The sequence below is a fragment of the Melanotaenia boesemani genome, chromosome 15 (assembly GCF_017639745.1).
Source record: "Melanotaenia boesemani isolate fMelBoe1 chromosome 15, fMelBoe1.pri, whole genome shotgun sequence".
NCBI lineage: Eukaryota > Metazoa > Chordata > Actinopteri > Atheriniformes > Melanotaeniidae > Melanotaenia > Melanotaenia boesemani.
Window position 1 is genome coordinate 342,951 of NC_055696.1, and position 24,683 is coordinate 367,633.

At 41.7% G+C, this 24,683-nt stretch overlaps 1 protein-coding gene across 5 annotated transcripts; it reads left to right on the forward strand.

Moving 5' to 3' along the window:
* Nucleotides 1-868: 868 nt before the first annotated feature.
* On the forward strand, nt 869-24,147 carry mark4a (MAP/microtubule affinity-regulating kinase 4a). 5 transcript variants are annotated; one of them, XM_042008813.1, is made up of 18 exons: nt 869-1,522; nt 3,346-3,543; nt 4,994-5,047; nt 11,286-11,334; nt 11,639-11,704; nt 12,462-12,532; nt 12,624-12,680; nt 13,161-13,397; nt 14,504-14,623; nt 14,719-14,818; nt 14,930-15,039; nt 16,704-16,890; nt 17,045-17,256; nt 17,979-18,082; nt 18,199-18,483; nt 21,940-22,022; nt 22,607-22,651; nt 22,686-24,147. In XM_042008813.1, the coding sequence occupies exons 1-18, from the start codon at nt 1,469-1,471 to the stop codon at nt 23,060-23,062; spliced, it is 2,409 nt and encodes an 802-aa protein (XP_041864747.1). In that variant the 5' UTR covers nt 869-1,468; the 3' UTR covers nt 23,063-24,147. The 5 variants fall into 5 exon arrangements, with proteins under 5 accessions (XP_041864747.1, XP_041864745.1, XP_041864746.1 ...); XM_042008811.1 differs by having other exon boundaries at nt 17,030-17,256; nt 22,726-22,911; XM_042008812.1 differs by having other exon boundaries at nt 22,726-22,911.
* The last annotated feature ends 536 nt before the right edge of the window (nt 24,148-24,683 follow it).

Genomic DNA, 24,683 nt, shown 5'->3' on the forward strand with positions numbered 1-24,683 from the left:
TCTAAATATCTGTAATGTCTTTGTTTTATGTAAAGCACTTTGAATTGTCCTGTACATGAAACGTGTTGTACAAATAAACTGCCTTGCCTTGTGACAGCAACATCTATTAGATTAAAAATTAAAAATTGAGAATGGCTGTATGTTCTATATAAAAATATTAAAACAGCAACATAAATTAGAGTAACATTGATATTTTTAATAGTTGTAGTTGTATTGTAAGCTTTATATAACAAAAATAATAACATAACTGCTTTTATTTCCACTAAAACAATTTGATATAAATAATAATGATGATCAAAATGATAATGCTGCTACAGCCAATAATAAAATCTAGGAACATTGGAATTGATTATCTTACTCGTCATCTTATTTTTACTCTTGATTTTGCTTGATTTAATAATATTAATGATAATATAAAGTTGGAACAGGTTATAATACGGTTACAGCTGATTTTAAGTTGATTTAGCTCAGGGGTAGCCAACGTTGGTCCTCGAGGGCACCAATCCGGCAGGTTTTCCAGAGTTCCGTGCCCCAACACACCTGACTTAAACTAAGAGTCATTGTGGAGATCCTTATAGGCTGTTGGATCCATTTAATTTGAGTCAGGTGTGCTGGAGCAGGGAAATCTGGAAAACCTGCCGGATTGGTGCCCTCGAGGACCAACGTTGGCTACCCCTGATTTAGCTTAATTCCAGTAATTCCGTTTTGTCTTTTAAAATGATCATAAAATAGTAAAATAGACAAAAGAATCAAATCAGCTGAAACATGATAAATAAGATTTGTATTTTTGATGTGATGAAGTTACGTCCAAACCACCGACCGGAAGTTCCGGTTCTGTGTCTTCTTTGCGACTTGACGCTGGTGCGCATCTGACCGACCGGGAATACCGATTTCTGAGCGTTTCGGCCTTCTCCCCCCCCCACGCTACACCGTAAGCTGTGTTTTCCTTCGAGCGGCTGCCAAGCGGAACTGGCCGCGTTGGCGTCGCAGGGATCAAGCGGAAGATTATATCGGTCAGTATTATGACAAACCGGGATGACACACATCCAGAAGGAGCCGTGTTTGTTTTGTATGGCGACATGAAGCAGGGGGTGGAGAGTCGCCACAGAGACGCTGGGCTCCGGCCAAACATCTCCGCATTTTAGCACCTCTCCCTGCCCAGGATTTGCACTGAATTGCATTTTTGCTGCATCGCCGACCGGCCGTGTATCTTCTGCAAGGTGCATGGTGGAAAATGCAGCTTGTTTGAGGACAACCCCCCTTCCACATATCCATCGCTGCCATGACAGACAGAGGTCTCCTCTCGAGCGCGGCTCGTTGGTCGGTTGGAGAAGAGGCAGATTGATTTGGGACGGTGGGTCGCATCTGCGGATGTTATTCTGTGTGTGGAGCTTGTAAATACCATCCTTGCGAACGCACCGTGATTCTTACTCAGGGAAAAAAGGAAAAAAAAAAGGAAGAAAACAACATGTCTTCTCGATCTGCATTACCGTCTGGAAACGACAGGAGCACAGGAGAACATGTAAGTGCAAACACTGCATCTGTGCGCGTGCAAATGATAAATCATGCAGCTCCTCATATGTGTGGCCTTTGGCTTTCTCTGCTTTTATTCACGGGGGGGGGGGGGCAGAGATGGAGCTGTTTCTCCTCATTAGACTGAAGAGCTCTGGATGTGATAGTGGAAAACCGCTAACCTTGAGTGTGTGTGTGTGTGTGTGTGTGTGTGTGTGTGCAGGGAAAAGCTGATGAGTCCATCCGCATACGAATATGCGCAGGAAGCCTGAAAACCAGCCGTCACCTCTTGTTATAACGCTGTGGAGAGATAATGATGTCACAGTATACTCTGCTTCTGTGCGTGTGTGGATCTGTGTGTGCGCGCTCGCGCGCGCGTGTGTGGATAAAGATGGGTGGGACAAGAGCAGTGGAGGCCAAAATAAACGTATAGAGAATATGTGGGTTGTTCGTATGAAGCGGGGGGATTACTGCGTAAAATGATGTGCAGTCCGTCGCTGCGCAGCCTCAAAGCGCCCAACCCCACAGCCAGTGGGTGTCAGACGCGCCATGCAGTCAGTACAGCGGACAACAGTAGCAGCCTGCAAAATATGAACTATAAAAAAATCATTGTTTTTTACTTCCCTGTCGGTTTGTTAGTAGCTTTCAAAAAGATTATGATGTGTGTGTGCATGTGTGTGTGTTCCAGTCTTCTGTCATCGCCCTACAATTAAGGGGTGATGGCAGATGAGTGAATGAGCAGATAAAACGTTACCTTGGCTCAGGTGAGGCCTGTGAGCCTCCAGCAGTCGGTGGTGGAGGTTTGTGTAGATGGGTGGGGGGCAGTTTTGCGGTGCCTTAGGTGGGGCGAGGGACAGGAAGTATGGGGAGGAGGAAATGTGTTTGCATGGTTTATATGTGTTTTCTTGTGAAGCTGCAAGCAAGATGACTTGCTTTGGGGTGGTGGTGGGGTAGGGGATTGGAAGGGTGATGCCTCCAGGCCCGAGACCAGCCAGGGATCCCTGTGCTGACATCTGTTCCCTTTATTTACTCTTTCCTCCTATATGCCTCTTTGCACCAGTTGCCTTTCTGTTCTCTTCTTGCCTTTTTCTTTGTGTGACTTTATTAACAGACTCTGTCATCTTTCCTTCTCTGCATTTTGACCAGACTCTACCAAAGAAGCCTAGTTGTCTTTGTGACTATCAGGACTACAGTGAAGCAGGAATCAGGAGAATAAACTTCTTACAGGGCTGGTGAAACTTATCCACAGCTGCAACAGTCGTGCTTTGTCCTCTGTTACATGAAAGCATCCTTCAGGAGGAGAGAAGCAGACCTCAAAACTGGAAATGAAAACATTTTGCTCATGTGCTGGATAACAGCTGTTAACCCAGAAACAAAGGGCGTGCATTCACATGGAGCTCAGCTGAGCATTGCTTCTTTTTGTCTGTGTGAGCAGAACATCTGCTGGAATGATGGCACCAACATGTAGCTACCAGTAGATTACAAACACAACAGTGCTGCTTTTTTCATAATTATGCAACATGTGCACTGTATGCTCGTGATAATGTTACCTGCGAAGTGAATAGCTGCTCTTTAATATAGTCTTTTTTGCCATAAAAGCAGGAAACGTTCCTGATTTTGTTTATTGAACAGAGTTCATGATGAGGTTTGTCCAGTCATTGTGGACTAACCCAGATCTTTTGGCTTCAGCAGACCTCCAGAGGCACAGCAGTGACGGATGTTTCCCTCCAGCCCGCTGATGATGCTGCAGTGTGTCGTACATTTTTGTGGCATAGTTGGGGATCCCCCTTCTCTCCTCTCTCTAACCCCTCCTTCCCCTTTCTTTTCCTCCAGCATGTGTCACTGGGGGCCAGTCGTGCAGACAAGGCCACCAGCCAGTCCAGCCGCTCTTTGGGGGCCCGGTGCAGGAACTCCATCCCCTCCTGCTCTGATGAGCAGCCACACATCGGCAACTACCGTCTGCTCAAGACTATCGGCAAGGGAAACTTTGCCAAGGTCAAGCTGGCCCGCCACATCCTGACGGGCAGGGAGGTGAGAGGCGGTGTGGGAGGAACTGGATGAGTGGATGGATGTGTAGCTGATAGACAGAGAAGAGCGTACCTCATAAAGGACTGGAAGGGTGATGTAGACTGAGAAAGCAGATAAAAACTTACCTCCTGCTTCTCTTCCCTTCATTTATTGAGCCAAATAATGGAGGGTTACTGGAAGGATTTTTCTTTTCACAAAATCTTTGCAAAACTGGGAAACTTTAATTTCAATAATTAGATGAAAACACATAATGTGTATAATTCACCGTAAAGCAGTATTAACCCTGCATGGAGTTCAAGGAGGTTTATATGTCACTTTAAGTGCTGATAAGTAACATGTTGGATCGTGTGACTTTCTGAAATTCCCAGTTGGATAAATCATTTTAAATGCTGACTTTTCTTCCATGATCACAGTCTGGGTTATCTGCACCAGTTCCAGTCTGACTGGCTTAAAATCACTCAGATGTACTTGACAGCAGGTTGGACGTGACCATCGTGCTGGAATCTGCAGATGGAGACGCTTCCAGTCGACTGCTCGCTACTTCAGACTGGAATCATAGTAACTCCAAAGAAAAAGCACATGCAGAACAATGATAAATAAATAGATAAATAAAAATGAAATTAAATAACAAACAAATTGAGAAAAAAATGTAAAAAATAAAAAGGAAAAAATAGCAACTATAAAAATAAAAACGGGGATAGGCAGGAATGGAAATTAATTTATTATCATTGATCTAGTTCTTAATATTTTTATTTCATTTATAAGCACATGCAGGAATCTGTAATAGATATTTATTGTATATATCTGCTTATGTGCCTGTAAATTTTATATTATTATATTTATAATATTAATTAATAAATAAATATATACAGAAAAAATAAATATATACAGAAATAGATGGTCTTATTTTCAGGATTTTCAGAATTATGTGGCTTTTTTTATTTTCCCTGTTGCCTTTGACAGTTCCCACTTGCTTTTGTTATTATTATTTTGACTGTTTTCCAGTTAAAGATTAAGATGCGTCTTGCTTTGAACCAACAACCTACTGCAGGCCAGCTCCAGCGGCGTAGCTGAGAAACCTGATCAGCAGCAACTGCTTGTGCCTTTTTTCCATGTTTTCCACTCTTTTTTTGTTGAAATAATCAACAACTTGTTCAGTCAGTACAACCCAATTCAACTCAAAGCACATGAAAACATACTACATATGTTATTAATTTACTTTTAAATGGACTGTGTCGTAAATGATTCCTGTTTTTTACAGATCTATCTATATAGAGAAATAAGCAATAACATACATAATGAAATACCTCGTAGTCATTCGCTTTTTTCTGTTTTTTTAAATATTTGTTTTTGTATATTCAGATTTGTTTTCTTTGTCTATATTTCTGATGAAGATGTTAGGATGGTGACATGTTGACTCTTCCTAATCAGATGTCCCTCGTGTCTCTTTCAGGTTGCAATAAAAATCATTGACAAAACTCAGTTGAACCCAACCAGCCTACAAAAGGTGAGTCCTGCTTCACGCTGGCCACCTGTTTGCTTTATGTCGTGTTTTTGGCACTAAAAGAAGCCGTACCTGCTCTGTCTGACGCTCCCTGTCTTTGTGGCTGTTTTTTTTGCTTTCATTAAAAAGAAAGAAACATACTGAAATGCCGTTGGGGGTCTTTGAGAAAGGTTGAGGTTTCTGCTCAGCTGTTTCCCTCCGCAGCAGGAGCAGCTGATGGAGAGAGGGCTCGTGGGATGTGATGCTGTTTGGCAGGTGCTAGGGACTGGATGGGAGCGAGAGGAGACCTCTGCTCCACAGATCCTCCCTCGTCTCTCTCTTGGCTAATCACTGCCCTGAGAGAGGGGTGACTCATCTCAGCCAGCTGCGGTCACCCATCCCATGTTTCCCTTCTTCCCTGAGAGCACACGTGTTCTTAATTTGTCTTCCCCGCACACATGTGTCTGTTTATAACGAAAGCACAGCGCAGAGACAGTATGGAGTACTTAGACTGCTTCTGTGGGAAGGTGGGAGATTCTCTAATAGGGATGTGGCAGTTTTAGTTTTAGATTTCTGGGACATTTGGAGCAGGAAACCTGTGCTGGTTGATCACTGCTGCTGCAGAGCAAATCATCAAGTAAAGAACTGTGATGTGGAAGAGGACATGTGAGTTAAAGCTTGGGAAGGCAACAGCTTATATGCTCATATGGGCTCAAGTGTCACCAGCATTTAGCCAGAAGTCTCTCCATCCTCTTGTTTTTTTCTGCTTTCACTTCCCTCGGCCTGCACAAGGCCGCTCCTGCGCCTGTGAGCAAGAAGTGAAGAAACCAGAAGGATCAAATCGGGTGAAATAACCAAGCTTTGTATGTTTGTGGCATGTGTGTGAAGATGTCTGTATGCCGTCCTGCATAGTGAACAGGCACTAAAAATTTAGCAGGCCTCTTCTTTAGCCTGTGTACAGCAAAATGTTGTAATAGATTTAAAACAAATGAACATCAGAAAGAGATTAATTACTTTTTTTTTTTTTACTAACCTTTTCTTCTGCATTTCTTGTGCAGCGATAGCAGTGACCTTGTGTTGTTATTATCAAGGCTTTAGTACATAAATGCACCGTCTCATTTTTTTCTTTGACCCTTTTGGGTCTGTGGCATACTTTTACTCCTCATAGTTCTGATTCTTAAATTATGACAGTAAATGGATTCTCTTTACCATACCTGAACAGAACACGCTTTGTGGGAACTGTAACCCGCACACATACGTCAGTTCTTTTCTTGGACTTGAACTGGCTGCTGTGAGAGATTTTGGTGCAACATTTAGTGCAGTATTGAGAAAAAAGAGGCGAAGGATTTGCTTCTGATTGGAAAGAATCCTCTACAATTGGCCAGTAATGATAGCAGACTTCTTTACATGCCCATGGGCTAGGGAAAATCCTCAGGACTAAAGACATGAAAGAGCCCAAATTAGCATAATCTGGATGGTAATGTGTGTAGAGGGGAAAAGGGAAAAAGAGAAGGGGGGCTTGTAGTATTGTAAATGTGTAAAAGAATGGGAAATAGGAAGAGGGAGGGGAAATTTTAAATGAGAAATATCAAAACAAAGCATCCTTGAAGATGGATTTCTTCATTTCTTTCAGATTATCGGAGATTTTTGTCATCTCTTCTCAAGTCTGAAATGAAATGAGATACTTTTAATTGTATATTTTTTAAATGCAACACTTCCAAGCCTGAAACGTCCATTTTAATGTCGTTTCTTACCATCTGTTAGATTTGAACTACAGCCAGGAGTTGCAGGAGGAGCCTTTCTGCTACAGAGCATGTGCAGCTCTTCCTGTTGTACGCCACCCATTTCTAGCTGTGGTTGTTAATGATGAATGGGGGTGGACTGTGTTGCCGGGGGATCGCTGCTTGTTTTGACCACTCTGACCCCCCCCCCATATCTCAGTACTACATATCCCAAGATTCCCTCTAGCACAGCTGGAAAAGCTGGGAACAGCCCAGTCTTAATACTTGGGTTGCTATGGCAACAGTGACATTGGCAAGAGAAGGCTGCAAGAAGAACTGAATGAAGGAGGAGAGAATAGAAGGGGACACATTGGAGGAATGATGTGGGGGGAGGTGGAAAGTGAGAAATCAGTTTTTCTTTTTTTCCACCTTGATTTTAGTATGATGTGGATGAGAGGCACTGGTTTTCAGTGGTGGCCTTTTGTTGATGTTATTTACATGAAATGCTGCTCAGCTTTAATCCCTGACACGCGTGTACAAACGCATCCCTCAGTGCAAACATGTCACATGCAGGGAGATGCGCTCAGAAGAGAAGTTGGCTGAATATTCATCACAGTTGTGCGTGGGACTTTTGTTATTGGTTTTTTTAATGACGGTGAGGTTTTCACAAATTCTCAAACTGATATGGTTATTTTTAAGTTTAGAATTTTGTGTATGTACGACACTTGGTATGATTTCAGCTGCTCAAGTGACTGCACATAATTAATTTTGTTGGCTTTATTTATATATAAAACAAGAATAATGCTGAGAAAGCTGAGAGGTTAAAGTAAAATGTGTGTTTAGCTACTCCACATTTCTTCATATTTGGCTACCTTCCACCAGAGTGGACTTACGAAATAATTCGTCAGGCTTTCTGAAGTTTCTTACAGTTTCAGCCCAGTCTTTGTAATATAAAAATTTGGGGCAAGCTGAACACTGTAGGACACAAGACATGTCACGCCTAAAAAGCTGAAAGAAAATATCCAGCAAAGATGTGACACATGGATCTGAGTGACCCTGTGAGACCAGTTGACTCATCTACTATTTGCTGAAGCCTCATCAGAAGGCCTCCATAGAAGAGTGGCTGTCAAAAAGCCATTCTTAAGGATGGAGGAGACATGGAGAAAAGGATGAGGTTTGGCAAATGACAAAAGATCTGGACTGAAAATAAACATTGAAACAATCATTGTCTATCGTGATAGACAATGGTGCAACAGTAAACCAGCATCCAAAGAAGAGCTTCGAAAAGTCCTTCAAGAAGCCCGGAGATCTGTTCTTAAAATGGCTCTATTTTGCTCATTTTTTAATGTGAGTCCACAAGGACAGGAATTAATCCAGCACTTTTCACAAAGCCCTTTATTTATTTATATGGATCCTCTCTGTAGGCCTTCGGATCAGCCTCTGCCAGCAGAATGAGACTCTTCCGCACTAAGCCCCGCCTCCCCCTGATGCAGGCTGCTTCTGATTGGTCAACTGCTTGGAGCAGTATTGGAGTGCATACTGTTTTCATCATAGAAACACCGGCAGAACTCGTAAACAAACCTAAGTAATATAAATACCCAGTAAACAATGTTAACACAAAAACTACCGTTGTACACATTTGAACCTGAATCAGACTCCGAAAAAAACAGTGAACAACTCACCAACCTGCAGCGACTTGGCAACCCAGGGACGTATCTCTTCAGTAAAAACTGCTTACCAGCTATAGTCCGATATAACGCTGCTTGCCGTCCTTCACTCGCCTTCATGGTAACAGGTGTTCATGTGGCAAATGCACCACGATGCCAACAGAGGTGGAAAATGTGCTGCCAAGAAATAGATAAGCTAATGATGCTCTTTGCTAACACTTTCATGCATGTTACACTATAGCTAGCTGCATTTCTAGCCACTCCATGTACATCTGTTTTTCCACGTGGATAATCAGCTGGATGTTTTTAGCCTGGTTGCTACGTTTGCAGCTTTTCCATCTACAGTGTTGATCGCTAACTTTCTGGTCATCATGTGTTACCTGCTGGTAGCGATCAGGTAAAGTAAGTTCCCCAAGGTTCCATCCTGGGGCCTCTTCTGTTTAACATCTACATGCTCCCACTGGCACAGGTCATAAAGAACAACAACATTAGTTACCATAGCTACTCAGATGACACAGGTATATATTACAATGCCACCAGGAGGCCGAAGCCCCGTACAGGCTCTTGGTAAATGTATTGAGGAGATTAATGACTGGATGTGTAAACTAAACTGAGGTGATGGTTTTTGGAGCCAAAGAGAAACGATTAAAGGTCACCACAGATCTTCAGTCTATACACCTAAAAACCACCAACCAGGCCAGAAATCTGGGTGTAGTGATGGACTCAGACCTAAACTTTGAGAACCACATGAAGGGAACCACAAAGTCAGCCTACTATCAGCTTAAGAACATATGAAGGGTAAAAGGTGTGATGTGTCAGCAGGACCTGGAAAAACTAGTCCAGCTTCCATCTTTAGTCGGCTTGATTATTGTAACAGTGTTTTTACAGGTTCTACCTAAAACATCAGTCAGACACCTGCAGCTGATCCAGAACTCTGCTGCTCCAGTCCTCACTAAGACCAAGAAAGTGGACCACATCAGTCCAGCTCTGAGGTCTTTACACTGGCTGCCGGTCCATCAGAGGATAGACTTTAAAGTTCTGCTGCTGGTCTAGAAAGCTCTGAATGGTTTAGGACCAACATACATCAGAGACCTCTTGACCCAGTATGAACCTACCAGAACCCTCAGGTCATCTGGATCCAGGTTCTTATCAGTTCCCAGAGTCAGAACCAGACATGGAGAAGCTGCATTCAGCTTCTATGCTCCACATGTCTGGAACAAACTCCCAGAAAGCCTCAGATCAGCTGAAACACTCAGTTTATTTAAATCCAGGTTAAAGACCCACCTGTTCTCTGCTGCATGGACCAGGGCCGGTTCTAGGAATGCATACATGAGGGGGCAGGCATAAATTTGAAGGGGGCATTATGAGTACATACTTCAGCATTTTCTTGTTGTTGTTTTTTAAGTGTTTCTTTAACGGAACTGTGCTGTTAGTGGAGTCCAACTTCAAAGAAATGGATTGCACTTTGTCAGGCCTCTACTCTAAGACCTGTCCAGCTTGGGTGTCCCACCTGAAACCAAAGCTCCTGCTGGTATAGCTCTTAGAGTCACTGAGGCACGCAAACCCCCTGACCACAATAAGGTGGCAATCCCTCAGGGGGGGAACAGAAAATATCAATAACAAAATGAAGTAAGAAAAAAGAAAAGAATGATCCATTATCAAAGCTTTAACAACCAACAAAATAACAATTGCCCTATTGGACAGCCATTAGATGTCTAAGCATTTTGAATAAATTTGAAACTAATAACAATAAACTCAACTATCTGTGTGTTTGTTTCTGTCTGTATATAGACCATAATGATTAAAGAATCATAACTATTAAGCACAACAATAACAGAGCAAAAAATTAAACCCCCTACCAAAATAAGACAGTGAACCTTCAGGGGGAAATAATGATAATAATAAATGAAAATGAGTAAAAACTAAATGATCCTTCATCAAAATTTTAAGAACCAACAAGGCATACATGAAGCTCTGAGCTGAACTGCTGAAAGCAGCGGGAATGTAGAGTGAAACTTTCTGTTATTTTTTTCTTCAAACTAGCATGCTGAACTAAAGGCTGGGCGGAGCTTGAGGGGTCTCATATGCGCAGCTCGTTTTCCCTCAGTCTAGTACCGAGGAGGCAGTCACATCTATGGCCCGTGCGTGATTGATCACTGCTCCTACTAACAGGCGTAGACACGTTTAAATAGAACAGAAACAAACCCCAGTTGACAGAATAGATGCAATAAATACGTCTGTTATTATAAGTATTTATTCAGTATCGCTACAACACATTTAACAGAGCTTTACTCTATAAGTTTTACCGCTGGAGCTCAGCAGCCGCTCTCTCTACGAGGGGGAGAAATATGACACCGCAAGATCAGGCTGTATGTCAACTCATTTGCATACTAAACACTGATTGGTTGTTTTCTGTGGTGGTGGGAAGGACTTGTTGAAGACAGTACAATGGATCCTGTGAAGCTCCGACACACAGAGTTCAGTACAGAGGGGAGAGAGCGTTTGGAGAGATTTGCCCATTTCGGCGCATTTGATTGAGGGGGCAGAATGTTTGTTTGAGGGGGCACTGCCCCCTCTTGCCCCTGCGTAAAGCCGGCCTTGGCATGGACTAGTTTTTATTTACAGTCCAGATCTGGATCTGGTTCCTTAAGCAGGAATCTTTAAACTGGATCATGTTTTAATCCAGTTTTTTTATCCAGTGTTCTTTTTTTTAATTGTTTCTTTTAAATTATGCTTCTTGTTTTCTGTAAAACACTTTGAATCACCCTGAGGTGGAACTGTGTTATACAAAAAAAACTTTCATTGCCTTTAGAAGCAGAGGCTCAGACAGAAGGATGATTTATCTTTATGACTAATTTCTGTGTTCTCTTCTAGCTTTTTCGGGAGGTACGAATAATGAAAGGTTTAAATCACCCTAACATAGGTAAGATACATATACACATTATGTTTGTTTGTGGAAATGTGCACGTACATGTGTGTGACCAGACAGAAGCATGATACTTTAAGTAGAGCGTTTGCTGACTGAACTGGAGCCTCGTACAGAGGTCAAGAGGTTGGATATCCCAAAGCTGAAATATCATATGAATTAAACTCCACCCTGCAGCGTCACTGCCGGCTTCCTCTGTAATAATACAGAACAGCAGATGCTTGTGTCTTATTTATAATGTTTGCAGGAGTTGTGTGTAATACATCATTTTATTTGAATCACTTTTTCTTTTGGGCTGCAGTGCAGCTGTTCGAGGTGATTGAGACTGATAAAACCCTTTATCTGGTCATGGAGTATGCCAGTGGAGGTGAGTGCGCTGATTGTCATGATCATGAAATGTCATGAGGCAGATATTGTGCAGAAAGTTTAAGGCTTGGTGAAAGAAAATAATAATAATAAATAAAAACCCTGGAAATTCAAGAAATACAGGAAATTCTTTTGTGTTATCAGTATTTGGATATTTATGTTTATTCACAGAAGACAGTTCATGAAAAATAATCCTTTTTAACATGCTTGTGATCAGCGGTTTTGCTGCTGCAGCACATCATGGTCTAGTATGAGCACAGGCTAACAAAGGCTAATATTAGATAGCTTGTGCTTATCTGGTACTGTAGCAACAAAACTACTGAGTACTTCTGCAGAAAGCCCGATTCCTCCTTCCATAGATAGTCCTATGAACCAGTTTGTGAATTTTAGATGCTTTTGTACATGGACTTTGTCACTTTTGGTCAAAGCTAGGATACTAGCGCCCCATTTGTCTTTTAAGTGGTAAACTGGCTGCAGCTTCATATTAGCTTGACAGATATGAGAGTGGTATTGATTTATTCCTTAAACTTATTACCCATTATATGAACTACTAATCCTTTAATTCTGCTTGTAGTCTTTGTTTGCAGCAGTTTTCCCCTGAGGACTATAAAGTAGATAACTATTGCACTTTATTAAATATTAATGTCAAAATGTGAATTAAATTGATGGCCTATATCAGCAGTATTTAATCAACTAAAAGAATGACAGTAATAGCAATGCATCTGGCTTTATTCCCTGACTGGTTCTTTTACTTACAGGTGAAGTGTTTGACTACCTCGTGTCACATGGGAGAATGAAGGAGGTTGAAGCCAGAGCCAAATTTCGACAGGTAGACCTAAACCTTTCAATGCCTGCATCTGTTTTTATCTTTTTATTTGTTGGCCTTTTCTTTAGGTTTTTCTGTCCCTTTGTGTTCACAGATTGTCTCTGCTGTCCACTACTGCCACATGAAGAACATTGTCCACAGAGATTTGAAGGTATAGCAGATGAGGTTATTGAGCAGCTTTCAGAGATAAGGGGCTTAGGTTGGGGGAATCAAGGCATGTCAAAAACTTGGAGGTTTAATTCTCTGACATAATATGCTCCAACGAAAGACAAAATCTGGGACTAGTCTTAATCTGTGTCACTAAAAATGGTCGTTTATCATCTTAATCGCACTGATGAGTAAAGAGACTGTAGCCAGAGCCTAAATACACAGTGACATAGAACAGTATGAGTCATGTCCAGTATCTCTGATGTTAGCCATCCCCTCTGCTAGTGTATCTCCTTGGCATTCCTATTTGCTCTTCATCAAAATTCATGTTTTTCTTTGCTCCTCAGTTCAGCTAACAGTCTCCACTGATCCTCCTTCCCTCCCTCAATGTGCCATCTCTCCATACATCCCTTTTTCTTCTCCTCATTTCCACCTTGCATCCACCCATTCTATCCTATTTGCTCTTAATGCCGGCATGACTCAGGCGGAGAACCTTCTGCTGGATGCCGACGCAAACATCAAGATTGCCGATTTTGGCTTCAGCAATGAGTTCACGCTGGGGAACAAGCTGGACACGTTCTGTGGCTCGCCGCCCTATGCTGCACCCGAGCTTTTCCAGGGAAAGAAGTACGACGGGCCAGAGGTGGATGTCTGGAGTCTGGGAGTCATCCTCTATACTCTGGTCAGCGGTTCGCTGCCCTTTGATGGGCAGAACCTGAAGGCAAGTTGTTGGGGAGGCAGGATTTTGTGTCTGGGTTCTTTTTTAAGGAATTAGTTGAATTATAATGAAACACATCTTTCAGAACATTCATTTGGGTTTAAAATAAAATAAAATTGAAAATAGGTATATTTTTGGGTTTTTAAAAACAGTGAGGCTTTATGTCACTGCATAGCTGTCAATGTGAGTCAAAGAGTGTGGAAAGAAGTGGGGAGGGTTCACAGAGAAGTATGAATGACACCTGAATACAATCAAGTTACATGTGGAATTTAGGTTTTCAGTTTCTTGGCTCTGTTTTGAACATTTTCACTCACTCCCTGCAGAGAAACAGTGTTCTTACCTAATGGCTTTTATCTTAATCTTCTTTAACTGTTTAAAAAATTACCTCTGTATTAAATTGTATTTATGAGATGTTGAAAGATTTAAATGTTGTTTTATGTATGATGTTAATTTTTTTCCTTTTTTTTTTTTTTTTTTGCTTAAACACTCAAAAATAACTTTTTCCCCCCTCAAAATACTTCAATGACGTTGTGTTATTATCTTTTAGAGGTTTATGGCATACAGTTAATCTGTTATATATGACGGGAAAACAGGAAATAGTTGCAGAAATGGATTGAACCATGTGCCAGATATTAAAATGGAATGGGAATACAAAAGGCAAACACAAAAGTCTGAGGAGCTTAAACGTGAAAATTTGTGTCAGCGTCTTTGTTCGTCATCACAGCTTTCTGGTCGTTTCTCTGAGAAGGCTTCAGGAATAGTTCTCCAGACGTCTTGAAGAGCTGCTGCTCAAACCATCACAAATACTGTATTTTATGGAGCAGGTGGCATCGATGCCCCCTAGAGTTCAGGAGGTGGAGACAAGTGTGTATTTAACCCCTCATATAGCTGTCAGCACGCTGCCTGCAGTAAAAACATGAGGGGGAACATTGTTTACGCAACACGCACTTTAACATAAAACTGAACTCGTCAGACATGAACGCCTGCTGGATCACTCCAGACACGCTGAGCATGACTTTTTCTCTCATTAGAACTTGTCCAGGTCCTGCATGTTGTTTGTCCGGTAAATCTATGTTTTTTATGTGACCTGCCATTAACGTGGCCAACAGGAGCTGCGGGAGCGTGTGCTGAGGGGAAAGTACCGCGTGCCCTTCTACATGTCCACCGACTGTGAGGGCATCCTTCGCCGATTCCTGGTGCTCAATCCCACCAAACGCTGCACCCTCGAGGTGAGCAGTGGAGAAAACACTGAAAAACAAGACAGCGATGACCTATGTGATGATCGAACTCCGATGAGGCTTTGCTTCTTTTTTTTTGTCTACAGCAAGTCATGAAGGACAAGTGGATAAATACAGGGTATGAGGGGGAGGAGCTAAAGCCCCATATAGAACCTGTTGAGGACTACAGCGACCCAGCTCGTATAGGTGAGTCATTTGGCTGCTGGCTGCTTGTTTATCCTTCCAACCGGGTTAATGTGGTCCTAATATCTGATGTTTTTCATTATGGCGTCCTTTTTGCCTGTGTGTGTTACTCAGAGGTGATGGTCGGGATGGGCTTCACTCCAGAGGAAATCAAAGACTCTCTGCTCAATCAGAAATACAATGAGGTCACCGCCACCTACTTACTGCTGGGCCGAAAAGGGGATGTGAGTTCTGTACATTTACCTTCCATTTACTCGTCGTTTATTCTTATTCACTGATGACCCTATAAGAATAGAAAAGTCCTTTAAATAAAAAGACATTAAACTTTGAAATGCAATCAGCTGCGGAAAAGTTATGAAATCTTTCTTTAAAAAAACATCTGTAGTTTATGCATTTGAATGTAGAATTCATTCATTAATTTTCTATACAGCCTTGCAGGGAAGCTGGAGCCTATCCCAGCCTTGAGCAGGCGAGAGGCAGGTACACCTGGACAGGTACACCTGGACAGGTACACCTGGACAGGTACACCTGGACAGGTACACCTGGACAGGTCCCAGTCCATCACAGGGCTTGAACATTCAATTAATAGACAAAAATAAATAAATTTACTTGTTTTCACTGACCAATTTAATTGTATTTAGACCATTTAAACAAATCTAGTAACTGATGCCAGAAACTGGAAAGATAAACAAAGACCAGCTGAGAGAGGCAGCTGAAAACAGGATCACATGACTCTGTCAGCTGACTTCAGCATGTTGCTGCATTACTTTCTGGTTTGAAAAAAAACAACAACCAAAAACTACAATTTAAAAGACTGAAGTTGGACAGTGAGGATGATGATATTCATTTTTTAGACTTGATAATATTAAATATTTAAACGCATTTACTAATGATTTTATATTTTGATTTGATTTTTATTGATTGATTGATTGATTGATTGATTGATTGGAAAAAGTCATTTTGATAATGCTATACAATCTGCACCCAGCTGTATCATCTGTTTAACAAAAACATTTTTACATTTTTAATCTTTATTGCACACCAAGGTGTGTGTAACAGAAGACACACAGACACCACACAGTACTGGATATGTGCCATAAAAATCAAAAATTAGATAAGAATACTTTTTAAAATACAATAAAATAAAAAGTGCAGCAGTTCAAATCAACCCAGGTGGATTGGTCCCTTTTAAACTATATAAAAATAAACAATAATATAAACTGTATGTGGCTTTAGAAGGTCGTGGACTATCCTGGATTAAAATATCTTTAAAATATTTTTTCAGACTGCATGGGTAAACTTGTCCAAAGCTTTGATTGGTACTGTACACGGAGATAAAAAGTAAAATTTGAAGTGCAATCTTAAAGGTAGAGAGGGTGTCTGCTTCCTCAACCCACATTGAGAGCTGGTTCCACAGAGAGGTCTAATAACTGAAGGTTCTACCTCCCATTCTACTTTTAGAACGTCCAGGAACCACCAGTAAACCTGTAGCCTGAGGGTGAAGTGCTTTGTTGGAAAAAATATGGAACTTTGAGATCTTTTAGATAAAATGGCAGTTGGTCATTAAGAGGTTTACATGTGAAGAGAAGAATGAATAGAAATGAGTCGATGATGAGAAGCTAAAATAGGAGAAATACGATCTTGCCTGTTGATTCTTCTCAAACTTTGCTGCAGCATTTTGGATCAGTTGGAGGCTTTCGAAGTCTCAGATAGTATTTAGGTTTAATACAGAACTATTGTCAAATTTCTCTCTCAAATCTGTATTTATGACTAGATTTAAAATCATCTTCATCCTCATTATCTGTTCTTTTTCCTTGTGATGTTCAACTCTTCAAACTTTGGCACACGTCCTCACCCTTTTATGCCAAATACTCCTCTGACGTTACAGGAGAGCAGTGATGCTCGCACTGCTAGTAGCCTGTCCCTGGCGAGGGTACGACCCAGCCCCATCACTAACGGGACCAACAAGCACTCCTCAGCCACCGGCTCCTCCTCTTCCTCCACCTCCTCCTCGCATAGCAAGACCCAGCGCAGTACCTCCACCTACCACAGGCAGCGACGACACAGCGACTTCTGTGAGTCTCTACTGTGTTTCCAATCTGAGTCATGCAAAATAGAAAATGTAAAATGCGTAAGAAATTTATTATTATATTAAAGCCCGCTGTATCCACAGATTGTTCCTTATATGAGTCTCTGTGTGTCTGTGCTCTGCTGTCCTCCACAACAAAGGCGGCCCTTCCATGCCCGTCATGCACCCCAAGAGGAGCCCCACCAGCACGGGCGACCGGGAGCTACGGGAGGGCCGGATGCCTTCGCGTAAAGCCAGCTGCAGTGTGATGGGGAGCCACAGCCTCCCTCCGTCCAGCCCGATGGTTAGCAGTGCCAACAATCCCAACAAGTCGGAGATCCCGGATCGCCGCAAAGACATGACTGCCACCACGGTGAGGGACGGCAAATCAAGAGGGGAAAGCTTTACATGATGGTTCTGGTCAACTGCTCAAAACTCTGTGTTTATAATGTGATATTTACAGTCGTCATGTTTGGACTTTTTCTTCAGGAACTGGGGAAGTTTAGATGTCTGTGTTGTGTGAACAATGAGAAGAAGTGTGAGTGGCCAGAACAGCTGTTTCCTTAATGCAGATTAGCCACAATATTAACAAAAATCCAGAGATGCAGATCAAGCTCGTTCATGCTTTTTAAACTGGATTTACAGATTTGTTTTGTGGTGCTGGGAAAAGTTTCAGTGATGTAATCATGTAATCTTTACGTTTCTGTGGGATAAATGGATAGAAGTGCTGAGAATTTTTCCTCCTTAATGTAGCATCACCCAGTGGTTTTTAATTATTTTTCCATTTCATTTTTTCTATTTATCATTTTCCATTATATTTTTTCACCTCATCGAATGGATAACAGTTTAAAAAGGCTGTTGTAGTGTGCAGGAATGACTTCCAGTACGGATTCCTGTTGCAGCAGAGCTGAAGAAGTCTCTGACTGAAGACACTCTTTGTTTAATTAGGATATTTGTGAACATATGGAGATATAGATGTAGAGCATTGCTTTGTTGTGCCTCTGGGTCATTACACACTTAAAAACACAATCTTAGCGTGAGTATCTTCAAAATCAGAGTTAATATAAGCCTCTTGAACTGTTCCTCTTTATATAGAATAACATCCCTGGAAGCACCATGACACGCCGGAATACATACGTGTGCACGGATCGCTCAGGCGCTGACAGACACTCGCTTCTGCAGAATGGCAAAGACAACAGGTACTGTTACCTGTGGGATGTTTTTTCATTGCCAGCTAGAGCGAAAAGTGGATAAAAGACATGATATTTGAGCTAGACGAAGATAGAACCTCCTATCATTTTTTTCTTCCGTGCAGCTCCCTGGGCCACCGCATGCCCGCAGCTTCCCCCTCCACGCTCAGCATGGCTGGAGCCGGAGCCGCCTCCTCCTCTTCCTCTTCGGATCGATGTCGCCTCACCCGTGGTTCCACAATCCGCAGCACCTTCCATGGTGGACAACTAAGGGATCGCGGCCCACCGGTCTACTCCGCCCCACCCACATCGCCGACCCTGTCCCACCATGAACCCAGCCCGCTGCCCCACGCCCGCACCAGGGCAACCTCCAACCTGTTCACCAAGCTGACCTCGAAACTCACTCGCAGGTGAATGCACGCTACACATCACATATCATATTAGCAAGAAACACAAAAGTGGCCAGTTCCTGTTTAAATTTTGTTCAAGTGTTGTGGAGCCACAATAGTTGTAGGATGGATTAAAAACTGTTCCTATGAAGATTTGGGGCAGAGAACTTTCATGTGAACGAAGCAGTAGACACGTGGCTCAGCATAATAACTGTTTTCTGTCTATATCTCAACAGGAAAGAATTGAGAAATTGTCCCCATATTTCACATGTATTAGTGACGCTAATCTCGGGTATCCACTCGACAACTGTGATGATTGTAAAAATCTTTCCAGCCAGTTTGCAGATGTGTGTGTGTGAAGCAGCTTTATGAAAAATGTTGTCCATACTAGAAAACTTTACAAACATATTTCTGGTGGATTTCTACTTTAGTCTTCATCTAAATGTTTTTTAAAAATTAGCACTTTTTTTCAGATTAGTAGGGGTATAACGGTGTATCTATCTACATCAATCCACTGATTCAGTGATCAATGAACCAACTGCATTGATTAAAATATCAAACAAACATCAGTCAGTTATTTTTAAAATAGGCTTACAAAGAACATATGGGATTGTTTACCTTTGCTATGTTTTAACAACCAAACTGTCTTCTTTTATTTTGATAAGGAAAATACTGACATCCAAAGGTGTGATGTGTAACTATAATAAAGTTACACTGTACCTTGGTTATTATAACTAACTAATTAAAATATTTAGTTTGTGACTTCAAACAGGTGTCAGGGTTAAACCTATCCAGCTTCAACATAAACAAAATTTATTCTTTCAGTTTCTTTTACATTATGTGAACGTTTTAAAGCTTAAACAGAATATGGTTCCTTTCAATCCATTTTGGGTTAAAAGAACAAATTCTTTTTCATTTAAATGTCTGTTCTGAATTGAATCGTTATTATGTGGTGGCTGAATTTGTGATATCCGCAAATATTGAATCATTGTCCACTGAATCGAAATGGCATAGTATAAACTTGTAATATACACCCCTGCAAACTAGCATGCTTTACAATTAGCTGTTAACTCCACCCTAACACTAAATACAGTATCCCAACAGTGTATTTTTTACTCTGAATTTGATCTACATTTAAAACTTGCATCAGCTATTAGTAGTTTAACTTTCCAAAACTAAACTTTGGAGAGAGCCAGTCGAGCTTTTCTCTCCTGCCTTTTGTCTACATGCTTAACCCGGCTAGCCACCTTGTAGCTAGTTGGGTAGCTTTAATTAATAAAGGAGTGATTAGCCAGCTAGTTTGCTTTATTAATTAATTACTGGAATTTGAAGGTTTTTGCTCCACAATAAATGAACAACTATGCATCAATAATCATTTCTATGATGCTGTTTCAACTAGACATGACTCTCAGAGGATTCTCTTACACTCCAGCAGTGATAATGTTAGCATCCACGCAGCTTAGCATTAGCATTCTGTAGACCATGCTGCCACTCCTGTAGCTGTCGACCACCCAAGCCCCAGCCTGCTCTTCTGCTATAATGGTTAAAGAATAGAAAAAGAAATCCTATAAAGTGTGGATTTTTAAAAGTCTACGAGAAGAGGAGTTGGAAGAATCAACCAGTGTATTCAGTCAGTTTTTTTCTTTTGTTAAAATCCACAGATTGTATCCTACCTATGTTTAATTTACAGGAAAACATAGAAAACATCACATTTGAAAAATATTAGTTCATCTTGAATTGGATGCCAGCAAAATGTTTCAAAAAGGCTGGAAGCCATGTTTGCCACTGTGTCACACCCACTGTCAACAGTGAGACCAGCTGTTGGACCTTATGGAGAGAAATGTTGATTTAGGATTCTAGATGCTCAACAGTTGTGTTTTATGTTTAATGCACTGGTAAATGGTCCAGCTCCCAGACCCTTCTACTACAAAGCCATGCTGTTATTATGGATGCATTATGAGCATTGTATTGCTGAAATGTGAAAGGTTTTTCCTGAAAAACAGATTGTACGGATAGGAACACATGTTGCTCTATGTCCAATATATACCTTTCAGCATTAAACGTTCTATTCAAGATGTGCAAATTACCATTTTCATAAACCCTAGAAACAGTTTTCTGTTTTACTCCAGTCCATTTTAAATGAGCTTTGACACAAAGAAGACAGCAGCATTTCTGGTTCTTCTTCACATATCGCTTCTTCTTTGCATGATAAAGCTTTAACCTGTTGATGGCACAATGATCTTTTTTAAGTGCTCCTGAACCTGTGGATCTTTTTTAATGAAGCGCTACCTGTAGGCCTAAAAAACACTGGCACTCTGTATTGATTTCCCTTGAAATTTATTTGCAACTGTTGCACAAAAATGTTTTCAGATTATTTAAATATTTTTATTATTAAATTATGAGGCCCATTTATGCTCTTTGCTACAGAGCCTTATGGCCATCTTCTGCATCCTTTGGGGAGGGTTAGGGAGCCCTTGCGGATGCATACCCCGACGGAGCAAATGAAATAGTACTACTGGAAACCATAGGGGCAGTGTTGATCAGTGTAGCTGACGTGCAACCCGTAAAAAGAATAAAGAAGAGGAAGCGGGATGTTTTTCAATGGCCACACAGACCACCGCCGTCTACTGCGGCGGCCTCCTTTTTACGTCTCTTTATGAGAATGTACATTATCATGATCCCCTCCATTGTCACCGTGTTTGTTGACGTCTGAACTCTGCACTGCCCTCTGATGGATTTATTAGCTAACAACCATGCCAACATAAGGGATGAAAGTATGAGAGGTGCAACTTTTATTACTTTTCCAGTTTTGTTTGCATTGTCTCAACTTTTGTGACGTGCTGCTGCCATCAAGTTAATGATGAGGAAAAATTCATTAATAAAAAGCCTTCATCATTTGACATTTCTTTGTTCTATTGTGAATAAATATAAGATTTGCAAAACATTGTATTATTTTTCTTCTTGTACATTTTTCATGGCATCGTAAATTCTTTGGAATTGACATTTTATTCTCCTGCTGTCATAGAGGAAGCAGCCTTATCTTTTTTTTTCCGTTGTTTCTTTTTGTTTGTTTTTTTTATTGGGCGTAAGATAAAAGATCCTTAAAAAATGTAATATGAGATTGCATAGCATTGACGTCATGTAGTTCTGCTTTTCAGCTCGAGCATCGCCTGGGTATTGGTCCATGCTTATCAAAATATGATATACACCCAGGCCTTTTTGCAAACCCTTCTGTGGCCCTGGATTATCCACTTCTCCCCTCAGCCCCTCCCCTCATAATCACTCATGTCTAATCTTATCAAACCTCAGCTTTATCCTTGCCAATCAGCCCCCGTGTTGCACTCTTCTTCATCACTTGCTCTCCTGGGATTCAATTATATTCTCTCTTACATTCCTCCTACCCCAACCCCTCCCTGCTCCTACCCTGTTTTTTCTCCATCTTTATCTTGTTCTGCTTTCCTGCTGTTATGGCATCAGGGTCAACCTTGACCCATCCAAGCGCCAGGGCTCAAACAAATCAGTCTCGGGTTGTACTCTTCCACAAGGATCAAAAACAGTTAGTAAGTTCCCATGTCTCTCGCTTCTTTCTTGTCTGCCTGTGCTGCCCCGTCTGTCTGCCTGGTTACAGTGAATATGAAAGTCAACGAAGGCCTGACTTTTTCATCCTGCTTGTCTGCATGCCTTTGCTTATAATCTTCATTTTGTCCAGGTCCCACACACTTGGTTTCAAGCATGGTTGCAATCAGGCAAAAGTCATTTGAGTCGTTTTTCACTTTCAGGATCATTCAAGTCTTTATCATTCTGTACATAAACACTTAGAAACTGTGCTTTATGCTTTCTGTTCAGGTGAAACATTGTTTATATCATGTATGAAAAACACATAACATCACATAAGTGATGGCATTAAGGAGTGCATCCATATCTGCATGCTAGTAGGATTGTGTTGTAAAAAATGGAGACATACTTTCCTTTGAGATGAGGACACAACGTTCTGCACATGACATGCTTGTTGTTGCTGAAGCTTGTTTATTTGCACTGTATAGCATCCACCGCTGAATGCTATCTCATCTGACAACTGAGGACTGGTTGTAAGGCTCGCAGTGGTCTGGTGGATTATCTCTCACTCTGTCCGTTTGCCCCACAGGGTCACAAATGAATCTGAGGGAATCAGGAGATTTGCGGTCACAAGGTGAGTATTTGTGTTCCACCTGTTTACAGACTAGTAGAGCAGTCACAGCTGAGAGTCTCTTCCTTCCTCTGTAGTTGCCATCTACCTGGGTATCAAAAAACGTCCGAGCCCCGGGCCGTCGGACGTGGCTGGAATCTGAGAGGTGGTGGTCGGCGGGACCCTGCGGAGGTGGTAATGGCTCTGCGGGAGGCAGCACTCGGATGTGGCTGCCAGGTCCACCATTCCGGCCCCTTTCTGCTCTCCTGCACCCACGGCGTGGCAGGGGGCCGCGTGGCTTTCGAGGCCGAGGTGTGCCATCTTTCCACAGGCACCTCCGAGACTTCTAACGGGGTGCGCTACACGCGACTGTGGGGGGCACCGCTAGCTTTTCGGGACATTGCCACCCAAATCTCTAAGGACCTTGAACTTTGAGCCAGAGGGTTTGTTTGCGTACAAATGTGCAATTCTTTTTTGTTTGTTTGTTTGTTTTTGTGTGAGTGTTTGTGTGTGTGCAAAGGGAAATGGAGAAGAAAAAAAAAATGCTGAGACGGGGCAAGGGGCTGGACCCAAGAGAAGAAACTTCTCTGTCTCTTTCAAGTAACCCCCCTGCACACACACATACACACACTGATACGCTCACATCTGACCCTAAAAGTAACTCAGAACTGAAGCACCCCCGTCCACCCAATCACCTCCACCCAGCTCTTCACCGAGCTGCTGCAACCACTGGATCTGGATCAGATGGAGTCTAGTTGAATCTTTTATTGCTACTTTTAGCCATAATGACTCTTTATTTTGTTATGCTGTTCATTGTTTTTACCCACTGTCACTGTCATCACCACAAAAGAACATCTCTCACAGAAGTTTTTTAAACTGTTCTTTTATATGTCAGCTCCATACACATTCATTCTCATGTCCTTACCAATAATTACCTGCTAACTTTCCATCACCTGGAGACAATAACGCACGCATAATGTGAGGATGGTCCGACTCAATGACCAGACGAGCAGCTGCAGAGCGTCGCATTGCTTTGAATCTACATACAGCACAGCAGTGACAACCGCACGGGATTAAGGTCAGTGAGAGTTGATGGGTCTTTAAAACAGCCAATCAGAGGTGGAGGTTAAACTCAACCAGCCAATGAGTGATGGAGTCTGACACCTGAGAGCCAGGGGGATCTTGAACTTGAACTGGTGGAGTCATGGCATTGCAGTCACGTTTATTTCTTGACATGGCACGAGCAAAAATGAAAAATGATATTTTTTTTCTGAAAAACAAACCAATTTTGCTATCTTAAATCTTAGCTAAGGTTCTAGTTTTTATTGAATAGAAGAACAAGATGCACCTCCGTGCTCTCTGATTGGCTGGTTTAAATGTCTGTCAGAACTACTCACCCACAGATAAACTATGTTTTAGTATTTATAAAACTCAACTTGCTCTACCGTTTTTCAGTGAGTTGCCAATATGGTAAAAAAAAACCTATTGAAATCTCTCAAACGACGACAACTACTCAACCAGAAAAAGATAAGGAAAAGATGACTTTGCCAAATATCTGAACTACACTGCCCATCAAAAAAAAAATGAATTTAACTTGGATTTAACAAAGCAAACAGATTTAATCCTAAATAATAATCACGTTGCTTTCATTTGTTAAACAACCATGTCAGAAGACCCATCCTGTGGTCGTGGAAACAATATTAATCTGTTTCAGAAAGATGAAATTGTTATTATCAAGCAAACCAAACATCTAAACAGATTGCAGAAATGAGTAAAACTGAGTCCAACACGTTATTAGAAACAAGAAGATAGAGGAGAACCTTCATCTTCAAGGAAAAATTGGTGATCACTTAAACGTTTGGTGAAATCAAATTGAGAACAAACTGTCAAACTCAGGGCGAAGTTTAATAGTGGAAGTAAGAACGTTCCCCCAAGCACGCTGCAAAAGGGAACCGGAAGAAAACCACTAACCAGTGAGGCTAACTGGAGAAAAAGGCTTCAGGTTGCTAGGGGGCATACAGACTGGACTCTGGAGCCATGGAAGAAGGTCATGTGG

Bases quoted from the DNA above. Each gene is read 5' to 3' on its own strand.
- mark4a (XM_042008813.1), top strand. From the start codon at position 1,469: ATGTCTTCTCGATCTGCATTACCGTCTGGAAACGACAGGAGCACAGGA. The intron at 5,048-11,285 runs GTGAGTCCTGCT...GTTCTCTTCTAG, and splicing joins ACCCAACCAGCCTACAAAAG to CTTTTTCGGGAGGTACGAAT. The intron at 11,705-12,461 runs GTGAGTGCGCTG...TTTTACTTACAG, and splicing joins CATGGAGTATGCCAGTGGAG to GTGAAGTGTTTGACTACCTC.